Below are 17,071 nucleotides of genomic sequence, written 5' to 3'. Positions count from 1 at the left end.
AGAGCTAGTTAGAAAAAGTGAACAGCACATCTTGATCATGTATTATTTTGTTTTCAACACAGTAAACTTTATTTCTCCTTTGTGCCTTTGAGGCGCACCCCGTCCTCCTTCCACTTTCCCACTGTAAAGTTCCACTGCAGTTGGACTCTGGATGGCCACCTTAGTTTCTTATTCTGGGTCTTCTCAACCCTACCAAATAAATAAGTGACAACCCCTAAGAATTGATGTGGCCTTCTCCATTCATTTCGCCACCACACAGAGAGGGGCACAATAGTGACTCTACACATGGCAGTCCAACAGGGTTGCCAATGCCAGGTTGGGGAATTCCTCAAGATAAGTGAACATATGAAGCTGCCTTATACTGAATCAGACCTTTAGTCCATCAAAGTCAGTACTGTCTACTCAGACTGGCAGCGGCTCTCCAGGGTCTCAAGCTGAGGTTTTTCATGCCTATTTGCCTGGACCCTTCTTAGTTGGAGATGCCAGGGATTGAACCTGGGACCTTCTGCTTACCAAGCAGATGCTCTACCACTAAGCCACCATCCCTCTCCAGTGGGACGGATCCTGTGGGCTGGATCCTGGGGAGGGCAGGTTTTGTGTATGGGAGGGACTTTAGCAGGATATAATGCCATAAAGTCCATTCTCCAAAGCAGCCATTTTCTACAATGAAACTGATATCTGTCATCTGGTGACCAGTTGTAATTCCAGGAAGCCCCCAGGTCCCACCTGGGGATTGGCAACACCATGTTCACTACCAGTTGAAAGGATTAGGTAGACCTCCACCCAAGCTGCTGGAGAGCTTCTGCCAGTTAGAGGAGAGTAGGTGGACCTTGATAGACAGAACAGTCAAGCAGAATATAAAAGCTGGACATTCTGCTGAATGATCAGTGGCTGAGAAATGCTGGTCAACAGGGGGGACCTGGATTCAGGTTAGATTGGTCTAAATAGGAATATTTTGCCAAGGTTTTCTCCTGACCTCATTGTGCTTCTCTTGTGAGAGCACTTCCAACAACAGTTTCAGGTGGATTCGCTTCAGGCCAGCCTTAAATACTGCAAGAACAAATGTTTAATTTTTCAAGATTAAAGCTTTTTTACATGATTGCTGAGTTGGTATCACAACCAGATGGCAACTGCCTTCAATTCTCCAGCACCAGGGCTCCTCCCACACTGCTTGCCTCTGAGAGAAGGCTGCCTGCTCCTTTGTTTCTTAAAGATGTCCATCAGCTGGCTCTGGAGTGTCAGAACACATTTCTGCAGAATGGCAGACAGGTTGCAGTTCATCCTGTTGAGAAACGCTTGCTTAGCAGGAGGCTGCAGAGAACAGACCTTATGGAAGGGGATGCAGAAGCACTAGCAAAGGCGGGTGGGGAGAGCCGGTGATTGATTGGCAAGATTTTCAGTGTCATTCATGAAGGGAGCCCGCCCTTCATTTTGCACTTGGTCCATGGTGGCTGTAATGTACTGAGAACCCAGACGGATTGAAGGCAACATAGTTTATTCAGTAGCACATTACAAGAGAGGGAACACGCAGGCCGGGCCCTGCTTATATACATTACCCGGAACAGCCCCCTCATCTGACCAGGCCAATCCTGGTCGGTCAAACTTCCCCCCACAGATCTTGATGGGCGGGGCGACTGGCGAGCTCCATCCGGGGACCCAGGGGTCGCCTTCAGTAGCAGTCGCCATGTGGCCTGATCACTTATGTCCAATACATAACACTCCTCCCCCCCAGCTCAGGACACATAGTCCCGCAAGTAAGCGGGGGCCGTGCGCTCCCGGGTAGACCGCCTTGGGATGGCTGATGGAGTCGGAGCAGTCGCCGGTGCCGCCGGGGCCCTGGCCACTGTTGCAGACGGGGCGACGGTTTCCCCTTGTGGGAGAACTGCCGGCCTAGGGTTGTCTGCGCCTTGCAGCTCGTCTGGTGTCCCTGCTTCCTGGGAGTCGCCCTCGCTACGGTTGGGCTCTACCTCCCGATCGGCCGGAGCAGACGGTGGTGTTGGGGTAGATCTCTGCGGGGGCGTGGCTGTGAGCTCCTCCTCGCTCCATATTGCGGCCGGTTCTTCCGGCGAGGTGCGGTGACGTATTTGGTCTATATGCCTCCGCAATACACTGCCTCCCTCTGTGGACACATCGTAGTGGCGGGACCCTATTACTCGAAGTACCCGGCCCTCTACCCACTCGGGGCCGCAAGCATAGTTCCTCGTGTACACAGGATCCCCTGGGAAGAATCCCCTGGCTGCTTCCCTGATCTCGCAGGAACTACAGATGTCGGTGGCTCAGTCGGGGTGCAGCCGATCTAATCTTGTGATTAGCTTCCATCCCATTAACAGCTCGGCTGGGCTGACCCCTGTTACTGGGTTGGGAGTTATCCTATTATCGAATAGGAAGGCGGCTAGGTGGTGGTCCCAGTCTCCCTGCACGATCCAACCCAGTGCTTCTTTCGTCGTGCACACCATCCGCTCGGCTTGGTCATTGGTGGCCGGATGGAAGGGGGCAGACTGGATGTGATGTATCAGGTATCTCTGCATGAACTCCCGGAATTCCCGGGATGTGAAGGCTGTCCCGTTGTCTGAGACAATGGTGTCCAGGATGCCGTGTGTGCTCAGGACCCTGCGTAGCGCCCGGATCGCTGCCGTCGTTGAGGTTGGAGCTACCGGAATAACTTCCAACCACTTGGTGTATGCATTCACCAAGATGAAGAATATTTGGCCCTGAAAGGGCCCTGCAAAGTTGATGTGTAGTCTAGACCACGGCTTCCTGTGTGCTTCCCAGCATTGCGCGGGGGCGCTGGGCGGTTCGGGTCGGGACTCCTGGCATGATTTGCACCTCCGGACCTACCCCTCTATTTCTTCGTTCATCCCGGGCCACCATACATAGCTCTGTGCTAAGGCCTTCATCCGTACAATCCCTGGATGTGTTTCATGAAGGGCCGCCAGCACTTGTCTCCGCAGTGGGGGGGGGGGGAACCACCACCCTGCTCCCCCATAAAAGAAATCCCTTGTGGGAAGATAGTTTATCCTTGTGTGTTGTGTATGCCCTGAACTCTTTGCCCTGTTTTCCCTCTGGCCAGCCCCTTACCGCCCAGTTGAGGACCCGTGCAAGTATTTTGTCGCACCCCGTGGCTTTCACTACCTCTGTGGTGTGTAGGAGTCTCTCCAGTAGCATTTCGATGAGCATCACATGGTGGGCCGGGGCCGGGTCGGGGTCTATGGAGGGCAGCAGTAGGCGGCTGAGAGCGTCTGCGTGTCCCATTGCCTTGCCGGGCCGGTGGACCAGGGCATAGGTGTAGGAATTAAGGAACTGATTCCACTGCAAAACGCCCTGTGATAGAATCTGTGGCATTTGGCGGTCCGGAGCTAGGAGGCCCAGGAGCGGTTTGTGGTCAGTGGCTATGGTGAAACGCCTCCCGTACAGGTAGTCATTAAACTTATGCACCCCTGCCACAATCGCTAAGGCCTCTTTATCTATCTGGGCATAATTTCGCTCCACTGGGGTCAGAGTCCTCAAGTAGTATGCTACCGGGACCTCCCTCCTGTCCGAGAGTTGGTGACCTAAGATGGCGCCCAGCCCGTACGGTGACGCGTCGCATGCTAAGATAAGAACATAAGAACATAAGAGAAGCCATGTTAGATCAGGCCAATGGCCCATCCAGTCCAACATTCTGTGTCACACAGCGGCCAAATATATATATATATATATATATATATATATATATATATATATATATATATATACACACACACACACACACACACACACACACACACACACACTGTGGCTAATAGCCACTGATGGACCTCTGCTCCATATTTTTATCTAACCCCTTCTTGAAGGTGGCTATGCTTGTGGACGCCACCACCTCCTGTGGCAGTGAATTCCACATGTTAATCACCCTTTGGGTGAAGAAGTACTTCCTTTTATCCGTTTTAACCTGTCTGCTCAGCAATTTCATCGAATGCCCACGAGTTCTTGTATTGTGAGAAAGGGAGAAAAGTACTTCTTTCTCTACTTTCTCCATCTCATACATTATCTTGTAAACGTCTATCATGTCACCCCTCAGTCGACGTTTCTCCAAGCTAAAGAGCCCTAAGCGTTTCAACCTTTCTTCATAGGGAAGGTGTTCCAGCCCTTTAATCATTTTAGTTGCCCTTTTCTGAACTTTCTCCAATGCTATAATATCCTTTTTGAGGTGCGGCGACCAGAACTGCACACAGTACTCCAAATGAGACCGCACCATCGATTTATACAGAGGCATTATGATACTGGCTGATTTGTTTTCAATTCCCTTCCTAATAATTCCCAGCATGGCGTTGGCCTTTTTTATTGCAAACGCACACTGTCTTGACATTTTCAGTGAATTATCTACCATGACCCCAAGATCTCTCTCTTGGTCTGTCTCTGCCAGTTCACACCCCATCAACTTGTATTTGTAGCTGGGATTCTTGGCCCCAATGTGCATTACTTTGCACTTGGCCACATTGAACCGCACAAGATCACCAGTAGGCTCTCATCGAAATGTTGGAGCACATTGTTAGATACGAGCAGCCCTTTGACTGCCTGGAACGCTGCAGCCTGCTTCTTTCCCCAGACCCATGGGGCATTTTTGTCTAGTAGTCTGTGGAGGGGTTCTGCAATGGCAGCTTTGTGGGGCAAGAATGAATGATAAAAATTTAATAACCCCAAGAAACTTTGTAGCTCCGCCTTGCTGGTGGGGGGTGGGGGCTTCCACCATAGCCTTGGTTTTGTCCGGCATGGGGTGGATCCCTGCCGCGTCTATCGCAAACCCCAAGAACTCTACCCTCGGTACCCTTAGAGAACACTTTTCTCGCTTGACTTTCAGACCGGCCTCTTGGAAACGGTGGAGGACTTCTCTCAGCCGGTTGCTAAATTCCTCTGCGTCCGGTGCGGCGATCAGAACGTCGTCGAAAAATGGTTGCACCCCTGGGATCCCTTTGAGGAGGGAATCCATCAGGCTCTGAAACACCCCCGGGGCCACGCTCACCCCAAACTGCAACCGCTGCACCTTAAATGCCCCCCTGTGGGTTACTATGGTCTGCGCTACTGCCGTCGCAGTGTCCACGGGCAGCTGCTGGTATGCCTGGGACAAGTCTAGTATCCCAAAGATTTTGGACCACGCTAATGCTGCCAGAGCGTGGCTGATTATTGGAATGGGAATGGGGGTTATCCTGTAGTGCCTTGTTAATGGTGCACTTATAATCGGCGCATATGCGCACCTCCCCGTTCGGCTTCACCGGGGTAACTATTGGGGTTTCCCACGTGGCATAGGCCACGGGTTCCAGCACTCCCTGGGCTGTGAGGCAGTCAAGCTCTGCTTCGATTTTAGGTTTCAGAGCGAATGGAACCCGCCGGGCCTTCAGCCTTACGGGTCGCACATGGGGATCGAGGGGTAAGGATATGGGAGGGCCCTTGTAACACCCCAGGGCCCCATCAAACACCTCTGGGAACTCCCGGCACACATTTTCGAATCCCCGCGTTCCCAGCTGTTGCACCCCCACAATCTTTATTCCCAGCGGCCAGAACCAGGCCAGGCTCAACAAGATGGTGAGCTGCCGTTTAACCACCAATATGTCGAGTTTATCCCTAAGCCCCGTTGTACTCCACCCCCACTGTTGCCCAACCCAGGATTTCAACAGGGTTCTTTTGAAAGTCCAGTAGCACGAAGTATGCCGGACGCAGTCTGGGCAGGCCACATGGGCACATCTTCCTCAAGGATTCCTCCGCAATTATGGAGATGGAGGAACCCGAGTCCAGTTCCATCAGGCAAGGTTTGCCCTCGATCCTGACCGAAACCTTGACCTTTTGGGGGGTGTCGTTGGGCAAGTTCATTACCTGCATGCTGGTGGAGGTGGTTGAGTAGTCCCCGGTCGATTCCTGGTTGGTAGACTGGCGGCGGCGGGTGCTCTTGGCCCGGCAGGCCCTCATGATGTGGCCCATCTTGCCGCAGCTCCTGCAGACCATGTTGCGGTAGGGGCAATCCCGTTGCTCGTGTTGGTCTCCGCAGCTGGCGCATTTGGTTGCGGCTGGTCTCTCGGTTGCTCGGGGGCCCATCCCCATTTGGCAGCATAGCTGGAGTGCCTCTTCTTCGTCTGGTTGGCTGGGGCCCATCTCTTCCTGATGGACGGCTTCGGCCCTCATTTTGGGGAAGATTTTCGTGGTCCGCTCGAATGAAACGGCCTCATTGAAGGCGCTCTGGAGGGTGAGCTCTTCCCTCGCGAAGAGCTTCTGTTGCAGTCTTTCATCCCTCAGGCCCCAGGCGAAACGGTCCCTCAGGGTCTTCTCTAGCTTTTCATAGCTGCAGTTGCCCACGATTTGGCTGAGGGCAGCCAGGTAGTCCACTGCCGATTCTCCCGCCTCTTGGTCCCTCTTGTGGAAGAGGAACCTGCGGGCGATGAGTGAGGGTTGGGGCAAGAAGTGTCCGGTGAGGAGTCTGATTATCTCCTCGTACGTCTTCTCCGTGATCCTCGTGGGGGCCGAGAGACCCTTGGCAATCTTGAACGTGGCCTCGCCACAGACGCTCAGGAGGACGTCTCTCTTCAGACTATCCTCCGGTATCCTGTTCGCTCGAAGGTAGCACGCGACCCGCTCCATGTAGGTCTCCCACCTCTCCAGAGTAGCGGGGTTGAATTCTTCGAGGCGGCCCATGGTTCCGCTCTGATTAGCCATGGTGGCCGCGGTGGAGGGCAGGTCGGTCTACACCGATTTGCCTTCGTCGTCTCCGACTGGATCCGCGTAGCCCCTCTGGAGTGGGCTGGTTAGGCTTCCACCTTCGTCGCCACTGTAATGTACTGAGAACCGAGACGGATTGAAGGCAACATAGTTTATTCAGTAGCACATTACAAGAGAGCCAGCACGCGAGCTGGGCCCCGCTTATATACATTACCCGGAACAGCCCCCTCATCCAACCAGGCCAATCCTGGTCGGTCAAACTTCCCGCCACAGATCTTGATGGGCGAGGTGACTGGAGCTCCATCCAGGGACCCAGGGGTCGCCTTCAGTAGTGGTCGCCATGTGGCCTGATCACTTATGTCCAATACATAACAGTGGCTGTACAGATGGTCACCACAGCAGTTGCCAGCATTCTGGGAAATGTGGGTGGTAGCATTTCCTTCCTTCCTTCCTTCCTTCCTTCCTTCCTTCCTTCCTTCCTTCCTTCCTTCCTTCCTTCCTATTTTCCAATATTTTCCTCTGCTCTGCACTCTGTTAGCAGATGTTCAATTTTAATCTCTGTCACAGAACGAGAGAGAGAGAGAGCGTGTGCTGGATTGACCTTGGTATTCTCTCCTCCCTCCGCCTTCTGGCACTCCCTCCTCACATCTTCCATGCCACAAAAGGCTTGGCAGAAAGCACTGCCATTTTCATAATGAATGTGACATGGAAAAACACTGCGGAAAGGATAAGGAAACTTTTGTTGTTGTTCAAAAAAGTCCTTCCTTATTGAGGCCCACAAAATCCTTTTGTGTTTTCACATGTGACACACACACAGTGCTCTGAGATGCTTGTTACATCAGCCACAGCCATTAACCAGCTGGGACTTTCCCTGACTAATGGCCACAGCATTGTGGGAGTTTGGCCTTCTTGATCCATGTGAATGGCCAAGTAATGAGTGGCCAGGGACTTTTAGGGAAACAGCCTTATTAGCCCCGAACCACAAGGGAAATTTGTGAGATCTGGGGTCTCTCTTCATAGCCTTTGAATGTAGTACCCATCAGGGGAGGGGAAGTGACAGCCCTCAGAGCTAAGAGGAGAACAGCGCAGCAGTAGCCAGGGAGGCACCAGGCAGCTTGCAATTGGAGACAGAACACGGACAGCTGTGAGGTGGCAGAAGGCAAAGCATGGTGGGTAATACAGATTATCTACCATTCAGGTCCAGTTGGAATCTGATGCAGAAACAGTAGCTGGGCCTTCTGCTGATATGATGTTGTGCTTGTCTGTTTGAAAAAAATCCAACCCCACAAGGTCCTCATACTCTCCCATTCAAAGGAAACCAATCCTGTCAGAGTTAATAGAGACTGACTTTAAAAAAGGAAGTTGGGGATTCAACCTGATAGATAGATACTTATAATGCAAAGCAATATTCATTTGTCAGGGTTTTTTTTTAAAGCCTGGAGAAGTTCTGAGCAGCAAAGGTGGCAGTGGGGTGGAATGGCATCACCAAAAGATTGGGCCGGAAAACCTGCCAGGTGTAAGATTCCCCTTGCTGCTGCTATCCTTTCTGTGAAGCCATCACAACAACAGAGAAGCCATGCAAGCTCATCCTGCCATGGGAAGCACCTTAGTTCTTTTCTCTTTTTTGCTTTTTAAAAAGAGATTCATTTCCTCTACATACATTTTTGTCAAGATGCCATAAGATTCTGTGCAAACACAAACACTTTGTAGTCCTTTTCATTCTCTATTAGCATCAAACTGGGGCCACGATGAGAGCAGAGGGGAGGGGGCAGCTTCCAAGCCCCTCTTGGCAGTGGGGCACAGCAACTGTATCTGCGGAGAGTCTTTCCAGCACAGCCCCTATCTGGATGTGGGGGGGTGGGTGCTGCAAGGGCACCCTGGGGAAAATATGGCCCTCAAAGAAGGAATATGGCCCTCATTTGTGTTGTGGGAGAGTCCAGCATCAGGGCTGGTTGGGCAAAGGAGTGAGAGTTCATCTGCAGTGAAAACCTTAGCTGCCTGTTTATACTCACGTATCAATGACACCCTGTATTGGCTAACAACATTTTGATCCTTCCCATGCACACTTCAGGATGAAAATACACTAACATTGTGCATTAGAATTAGAATTCTCTTCTGGATGTCTGGAGTGAGCCTCTCAATCCCACAGAGGCAGCTCTTTTCTCCAATGCTTTTGATGGCTGTCAGAACCACCATACAGCAGACACAACCTTGGATGCTTTATTAACCTTGAACTCACTTGCTTCTAATAGGAAATGAAACATTCCAATTGAATGTCTTCCTTTTCCTGAACACTGGCTTTAACAAACGAAGCCAAAATGACAGAGTTTGCAAAGATAGCTGGAAATTAAGGAAACATTAGACAGATGAGAAACAACACAGATTCAGAGGTTAAGATGACTGGGAACAGAATCAGAAGGGAGCTGAAGACAAGGAGTCTCTGCCAGGTCACTTGCTGAGCTGCCAACTGTGCCAATTGTGGCAGAATGTGTTACTGTGACTGTAACGTACTCAAGGCGGAGACGAGAGTAGGGCAACATGGTTTATTAGGAGCACGTTGCAAGAGAGCGAACACGCGGGCCGGGTCCCGCTTATGTACAATCCCGGGTACAGCCTACTGGGTTGGTTGGGCCAATCCAGCCCCGTTGAACTTCCCGCCACAGCTGGAGATAGGCGGGGACAGGCTCCCGGCGCTGGGGCTCCTGGGACTGCCCAGTTGCCCCCCCCGTCGGGTCGCATGACATTTCTTGATACACTACACCCCTCCCCCCCTGGTTAATGTACAAAGTCCTGTAAGTATGCGGGGGGCCGGCGCTCCCGAGTGGACCGTCTGGGGGGTCCCGGTGGCGGCGGCGCTGCCGCCGAGGATGGTGCCTCGGTAGGTCCTGGAGTGGATGGGGGCGGCCCGTCCGGTTCAGCGGATCCCTCGGTTTCGGTCGGTTCCGGTACCTCCGGCGCCCGCATCACGGATGTTGGGATCGCGTCATCTGGGCGGTCTCCGTTAGGCTCCTCGCTGGATATAGCCTCGTCCGTGTCTGTGGGGGCCTCCGGAAGGGTGCGGCGCCTCAACTGATCAATGTGCCGCCGTAGTACCTGGCCCCCCTCCGTTGATATGTCGTAGTGGCGGGACCCGGTTACCCTCAGTACCCGCCCCGCCACCCAATCGGGGCCCCTTGCATAGTTTCGGGCGAAAACTGGGTCGCCCGCGAAGAAGCCCCGGGCGGCGTCTCGGACTTCGGGGCTCCCGCGGGTGTCTGAAGCTCGGTCGGGATGCAGCCGGTCCAGCCGGGTTATGAGTTTGCGTCCCATGAGGAGCTCAGCCGGGCTGACTCCTGTGACCGGGTTAGGGGTGATCCGATTATCGAAGAGGAACGCGGCCAGCCTGTGGTCCCAGTCCCCCTGTACAATTCGGCCGAGGGCCTCCTTTGTTGTGCGGACCATCCGCTCCGCCTGGCCGTTGGTGGCCGGATGGAAGGGAGCCGACCTTATGTGCCTGATCAGATATCTTTGCAGGAACGCCTGGAAGTCGGCTGAGGTGAAGGCGGCCCCGTTATCAGAGACTATGGTGTCCGGGATGCCATGTGTGCATAGGACCCTGCGCAGAGCTCTGATCGCGGCTGTGGACGAGGTGGACCCTACGGGGATGACCTCCAGCCATTTGGTGTAGGAGTCCACTATTATGATGAAGGTCTGCCCCTGGAATGGGCCCGCAAAGTCGATATGGAGTCTCGACCATGGTTTCCGGGTGGACTCCCACCTCGTGACGGGGGCGCTGGGCGGTTCGGGCCGGGATTCCTGGCAGGTCTGGCACCCGCGGACCCAGCCCTCGATCTCCCCGTCCATTCCCGGCCACCAGACGTAGCTCCTGGCCAGAGCCTTCATTCGCACTATGCCGGGATGAGTCTCGTGTAGGGATTCTAGAACACGCTTTTGGAGCGGAGGTGGAATCACTACCCTACTGCCCCAAAGTATGCAGCCCTTGTGTGCGGCTAATTCCTCCCTCCTCGCCTTGTAAGGCTTGAATTCTTCCCCCATGTTTCCCTCTGGCCACCCCCTCACCACCCAGTCGAGCACCCGTGCCAGTGTCTTGTGTTTCTGGGTGGCCTTGGCCACCTCCGTTGCGTGGAGGGGCGGCTCTGGGAGGCTCTCTATCATCATGACCTGGTGTGCGGGTGCGGGGTCCGGACCCGTCTCCGGAAGCGGCAAACGGCTAAGCGCATCCGCGTGTCCCATAGCCTTGCCGGCCCTATGAACCAGTGTGTACGTGTATGAGTTGAGGAATTGGTTCCACCTCAACACGCGCTGTGAGAGTATTTGGGGGGTTTGTCGGTCTGGGGCCAGTAGACCTAAGAGGGGCTTGTGGTCCGTGGCAATGGTGAACCTTCTCCCATATAGATACTCATGGAACTTTCGGACCCCTGCCACGATTGCCAGGGCCTCTTTATCTATCTGCGCGTAGTTGCGCTCGGCTGAAGTGAGCGTGTGGGAGTAATATGCGACCGGTACCTCCCTCCCGTCCGGAAGCTGGTGCCCCAGGACTGCTCCCACCCCATACGGCGACGCATCGCAGGCCAGGATGACGGGGAGGGCCTCGTCAAAATGGTGGAGCACCGCATTGGACACCAGGACGTCCTTGACCGCCTGAAACGCCGCGGCCTGTCGTTTGCCCCAAACCCAAGGGGCTTTTTTGTCCAGCAGCCGGTGAAGGGGCTCCGCCAGGGCTGCCTTGTGGGGGAGGAAGGAGTGGTAAAAGTTGAGCACCCCCAAGAAGCTTTGGAGCTCCGCTTTACAAGTGGGAGCCGGGGCTTGCACGATGGCTCGGGTCTTTTCTTCCGTGGGGTGGATTCCTGCTGCGTCAACGGCGAACCCCAGAAACTCCACCCGTGGAACCCCCAGCAAGCATTTCTCTCTCTTGACCTTGAGCCCCGCTGCCTGGAACCGGCGGAGCACCTCTCGAAGGCGGTTGCCGAATTCATCGGGGTCCGGGGCGGCGACTAAAACGTCGTCGAAAAACGGCTGGACTCCTGGGATCCCTTTAAGGAGAGCGTCCATTAGGCTCTGGAAAATCCCCGGAGCGACGCTAACCCCGAACTGAAGCCTCTTCACCCGGAAAGCCCCCCTGTGGGTCACGATCGTTTGGGCCTCCGCCGTCTTATTGTCTACTGGGAGCTGCTGGTAGGCCTGGGCCAGGTCTAGCTTCCCAAATATCCTAGCCCCCGCTAGGGCGGCCAGGACATGGCTCACCACCGGCACTGGATAGGGGTTGTCCTGTAGTGCCTTGTTTATGGTGCATTTATAATCGGCACAGATCCGCACCTCCCCGTTTGGCTTGATGGGGGTAACGATGGGGGTTTCCCAGGTGGCGTAGTCCACCGGCTCCAGGACGCCTTGTGCCGTGAGGCGGTCTAACTCTGCCTCGATCTTAGGTTTCAAGGCGAACGGAACCCTCCTGGCCTTGAGCCGAATCGGTCTGACCGTGGGGTCTAGGGGCAGGGAGATGGGCGGCCCCCGGTAGCTCCCTAGGGACCCATCGAATACCTCGGGGAATTCCTTGCAAATCTCCCCGAACCCCCGGGGCGTTATGGTCTGGCCCACCCCCTCCACGCGGATTCCCAAGGGTTTGAACCAGGCCAGACCTAGCAGGGTGGCCAGCTGGCGCTTAACCACCAGGATGTCCAGCGGGCCGTGGAAGGACCCCCGCTCGACTTGTACCCGCGCCCACCCCGCAATTTGCACCGGGTTCTTCTGGAAGTCCCGGAGTATGAAGTCTGCCGGCCGAAGTTGCAGCCGCTGGCGGGGACACAGTTCTCTTAGGGTTTCTTCCGCAATAAGGGAAATGGAGGACCCTGAGTCCACCTCCATTTGGCAGGGGTTCCCCTCTATAAGGACCGCCACTTTGATTTTATCGGGGGAATCGTGGGGCAAGTTCAGTACCTGTAGGGACGTGGAGTCTACCGCGTGGGACTCCGCGGACTCGTGGTACGTGGTCGGCTTCCTGCGGTTGGGCTTGGCTCGGCAAGCCCTGGCAATGTGGCCGGTCTTTCCGCAGCTCCTGCAGTCCCAGGTCCGGTATTGGCAGTCTCTCCGCTCGTGGGGGCCGCCGCAGCTGGCGCACTTGGTGGCCGGGGCTCTCTCCGACGCTGGTGGTCGGTCGGTCGCTCGGGGGCGTTGGGTCGCTCTGTTGGGTGGCCCGGCTGGGCGGCGTAGCTGATGGGCTTCCTCCTCCTCGGGGCCGTCTTGGTCCAGCTCTCCGTGGTGGGCAGCTTCCATCTTGGCCCGGGGAAACGTTCGTGCGGTTCGTTCCCATGCCACCGCTTCGCTGAAGGCGGCCTGGAGAGTAAGCTCTTCTTTGGCGAAGAGCTTCTGCTGGAGCCTCTCGTCGCGGAGGCCCCACGTGAATCTGTCCGCCAGGGCTTCCTCCAGTTGGGGGAGGTTGCAGTTCCCGGCGAGTTTGCGGAGGGCCGCCAGGTAGTCTGCGGCGGACTCGCCCGCGATCTGGTCCCGTTTGTGGAACAGGAACCTGCGAGCCACCCGCGAAGGCTGTGGTGAGAAGTGTCCCGTGAGGAGTCGGATGATCTCGTCGTAGGATTTCTCTGCCAGACGGGCGGGTGCCGAGAGACCCTTGGCGATCTCGAACGTGGCAGGCCCGCAGACGCTCATGAGAACGTCCCTCTTTGCTCCGGTGTCAGTGATCTTGTTGGCCCGGAGGTAGAACTCGACCCGCTCCGCGTAGGACTCCCATCCCTCTGGATTGGTTGGGTCGAAGGGCTCGAGGTAGCCGGTGATTCCGCCTTGGTTGGCCATGATGGCGGCGACAGTCGCTTGTTGCCCAGATCTCCGTCGTAGCCGCTGCGGCTAGAATCCCACCTTCGTCGCCAGTGTAACGTACTCGAGGCGGAGACGAGAGTAGGGCAACATGGTTTATTAGGAGCACGTTGCAAGAGAGCGAACACGCGGGCCGGGTCCCGCTTATGTACAATCCCGGGTACAGCCTACTGGGTTGGTTGGGCCAATCCAGCCCCGTTGAACTTCCCGCCACAGCTGGAGATAGGCGGGGACAGGCTCCCGGCGCTGGGGCTCCTGGGACTGCCCAGTTGCCCCCCCCGTCGGGTCGCATGACATTTCTTGATACACTACAGTGACTCCCCTCTGTAGAATGTAAATTCAAATTTGAGCTAGAACATGCACAGAGTGCCAGATAGATTTCCATTAATCCTGATTATAGAACTCATTTGCACTAACCTGCCTTGCACTACTGTTACCTTTAAACTATTACCTTCCAAGTATTATATTTGCAGAACTTTCCTTAAAGTATATAGTACCTTTTCCTACAAAGTCTGGGAAACAAAGAACAATGGGCCTCTAATAGAATCTTTGCTAAGCATATTCGATATGAGAGGGAGCCTCTTCTTTAGCAGAAATTTATCATCGTTTGTTCTGTGAACATCTTTCGGTAGAGAGTAAGATATCTTTTCTACCTCCGGGAGCCTATCTCTCGGAGAAGGTTAAATCCCCCTGCTACAGCAGAATCTCTGTTCTTGCACATTCTGGAGCTGGGCCAGAGGCCTACACTGGAGTCAAACAGGGAAGGGGGAGAAACCGCTGATATGAGGTATGGGAAGTGAGAGGTCCAGATTAGCGATCCTGGATGATATCAATTCATCTCTCACTTCTAAGTTGGGTGTGGGACTTATTTGACCGATGAATGTAATTGGAATGTCAAAGGTGAAGACCGGTGTAGCCAATCTGTAAGTTGGCCTTTGTTTACAGGAGGATATAAGATGTTGTGACTATATGGAAGGATTTTGAAGGAGAATGGAGGAAGGAGGTGAAGAGATTGTTTTCTCCTTCCCACATTAATGTGAAAAAAACAATAAAAGATCAGCACATTCTCTTTTTGCACCCCTGTCGTGGAGTCCTTTGTTTGGGAAAAAGGGGACTCTGCCTAAATACAATACCTCTACACTCTGACTAGGAGGCCGGGTTTGAAGATAGGAGGGACCTTGCCCGCAGGTCCCGTTCTCCAAAGCAAACATTTCCATGAGGGGAACTGATTTCTGTCCTCTGGGAAGCAGCTGTAATAGTGGGAGATCTCTAGGCAGCATTCAAAAGTCTAAGTGAAGCAACAAGAATATAACCTGGAAAACATGGATATAACCAGGAAAAAAATAAACTCAAAGGCTTCCATGAGATATCAACCTCCAACCAAACAATAAACAAAGATAATTTTACTCCAGGTAGTTACAAAATTAAAGTGTCTCAATACAAACTTAATAATCTCAGCCACTACAAGGACCAAAGTTCATAAGACAAATAACAGAATAATAGAATCATAGAGTTGGAAGGGACCTGCAGATCAGATGAGTGGATCCCACAAGCAGCAGGGTCAGGGTTGTATCTGTCCTGGGAATCTGGTCAGGGCACAAAAGACAAAGAGAGGTGTTTAAGCAAAATGTTCTTTCCTTGCTTTGAGGAGGAGCCTGTACATGTTCTGCAGAGAGACAAAGCCCAAAGCAGTGCTGGATGAGAGGACCCAGAATGTCTCGCCTTGTAGCCTGAGCCAGCTGCTTTCCCCGGGACAAGGAAGGGCAAGGAAAACTGGCTCAGCCCATCTCCAGTCCCCAGCCCAGGTTGCTTTGGATTCACACCCTCACAGACAGAGAGGAGGGGGAATCAGGGGAATCTGTGCAATGTGCGGTTTTGCATATTAAGAGGAATTAGCAGCAGCTCCTCAGAAAGAAATCCCTTCGCATCCTTTCTTTGTATGCAAGCTACAGGCTGCAATGAGCTTAAATTGTGGTTTTGTCTGCAGCAGCAGCAGACTCTCCTTCCATATCCTGTATTCAGTACTATTTTTACTCCTAAATTAGATACTTCAATTTACAGGGTAAAAACAGGCTGCCCAGCATTTCCTTGAAGGGTTTGCAGAGTGAGAGATGATCTATCTGCTGGCAAACGTGATTCATCCAGCCAAGCCGGCAGCTCTGCCCAGACAACTCTGGACAATTTTGGGACTGCCTGTCAGGGCTGGGGTTGGGAGGTTTCAGGAGGTGTCATTGTGGGACTGCTGCTCTGCCGCTGGAGCTTTGGTCTGTGGAGTTCCGGAAGGCTCCTTCTATGCTCTTTATGCTCTAGTTCATGAAAGTGGTGGATGAGGCCATCTGGAGATTTGGGCTGGTTGTCGCCAAGATGCAGATGATGCTCAGCTCTCTCTCATGCTTCCAGATGATCCCAGCGAAGCTGTAGAAGCCCTGAACCAGAGCCTGGAGACACTTCTGGAGTGGATGCTGGCTAGTACACTGAAGCTTGATCTTGACAGGCTGGAAGGGCTACTGGTGGGTGGAAGGTCTGAGCCAGGATCTATGGTGTCACCCAGGGCTTTTTTGTAGCAGGAACTCCTTTGCATATTAGGTCCCACCTCCTGATATAGCCAATCCAAGAGCTCACAGGGCTCTTCTTATAGGGCCTACTGTAAGCTCCAGGAGGATCGGCTCCATCAGGGGTGTGTAGCCTAATATGCAAAGGAGTTTTGGCTACAAAAAAAGCCCTGGTATCCCCCATTCTGGATGGAACAGAGACCCAGGCCTTCTAACGGCTCTCAGAACCAGGCTCACTGACCAGCTGCACCTGCTTAGCCAGTAGCAGCTTTTGCTGGGCTGGAAAGATCTGGCCACTGTGGTGCATCCCCAGGTTCCATCTAGACGAGGCGACTTGCAGGCACTCTGTGTGGAGCTGCCCTTGAGCAGTGCTCTGGAACTTCCGTCGCTCAGAGCTGTGCAGCCAGAATGATGGCTGGAGTGAGTCCGAGGGACTGTATCCAGTCTTGGCCCATTGACGTTGGCGCCTGGATTTCATCAAAGACTTTTAAAGGGATAAGAAAGAGTACAATTAAAAATGAAAACAACCAACCACAGAGTAAAGAATATAAAAAAGAGCTTCACTTAGTATTTTTGCTCTATTATTGAAGCTGAGATTTTCTGGAGAGCAGCCAAGTGCCATTCTGCCAAAATAAAGTTCTTTAAAACTTGTTACATAAATATTTTGCTGAATAACTGTAATTAAAGATCAAAGTTTATCAGAAGCCTTGCTCCAAAAGCCATAAAATTTTGAAGAGGGTCCCTCTTACTGCGATATATTGGAAGCTGACTTCAGACCGCTGGCCTTTTCCGTTCTGGTCACAGCTCCAGGATAGCCACAGTTCTGGGATATCTGGAGTCCAAAAAATCCAAATATTCTGGGAGTCCAAAAGATTGCAAAGATTACTGAATTTGGATTGGTTTTTTGGGGGGGAGGAATAAAAAGGAAAAGATTGTTTGGGTCGGGTGACCTCACTGGCAAGAAGCCCTCCTTGTCTCCACTGCCCTTGATATTTCCAGGCAGAAAC

The 17,071-nt window shown here is 53.4% G+C and overlaps 1 protein-coding gene and 1 pseudogene across 1 annotated transcript; both read right to left on the bottom strand.

Annotated features, from left to right (window-relative positions):
* Positions 1-2,276: 2,276 nt before the first annotated feature.
* Positions 2,277-6,085, bottom strand: LOC132579676 (uncharacterized protein K02A2.6-like; annotated as a pseudogene).
* A 3,872-nt stretch (positions 6,086-9,957) lies between these two features.
* On the bottom strand, positions 9,958-16,542 carry LOC132579674 (uncharacterized protein K02A2.6-like; the record flags this gene model as incomplete). Its single annotated transcript, XM_060250196.1, has 2 exons — positions 16,306-16,542; positions 9,958-10,665 (listed from the first exon to the last, which is right to left on the bottom strand). Coding segments are annotated over exons 1-2 (945 nt in total), but the record flags the coding sequence as incomplete, so codon positions are not given.
* Between the last annotated feature and the right edge of the window lie 529 nt (positions 16,543-17,071).

This window comes from Heteronotia binoei, chromosome 11, assembly GCF_032191835.1.
Source record: "Heteronotia binoei isolate CCM8104 ecotype False Entrance Well chromosome 11, APGP_CSIRO_Hbin_v1, whole genome shotgun sequence".
Taxonomy (NCBI): Eukaryota; Metazoa; Chordata; class Lepidosauria; order Squamata; family Gekkonidae; genus Heteronotia; species Heteronotia binoei.
Note: the sequence above shows the minus strand (reverse complement) of the source record. Positions and strands in the feature narration are given on the sequence as shown.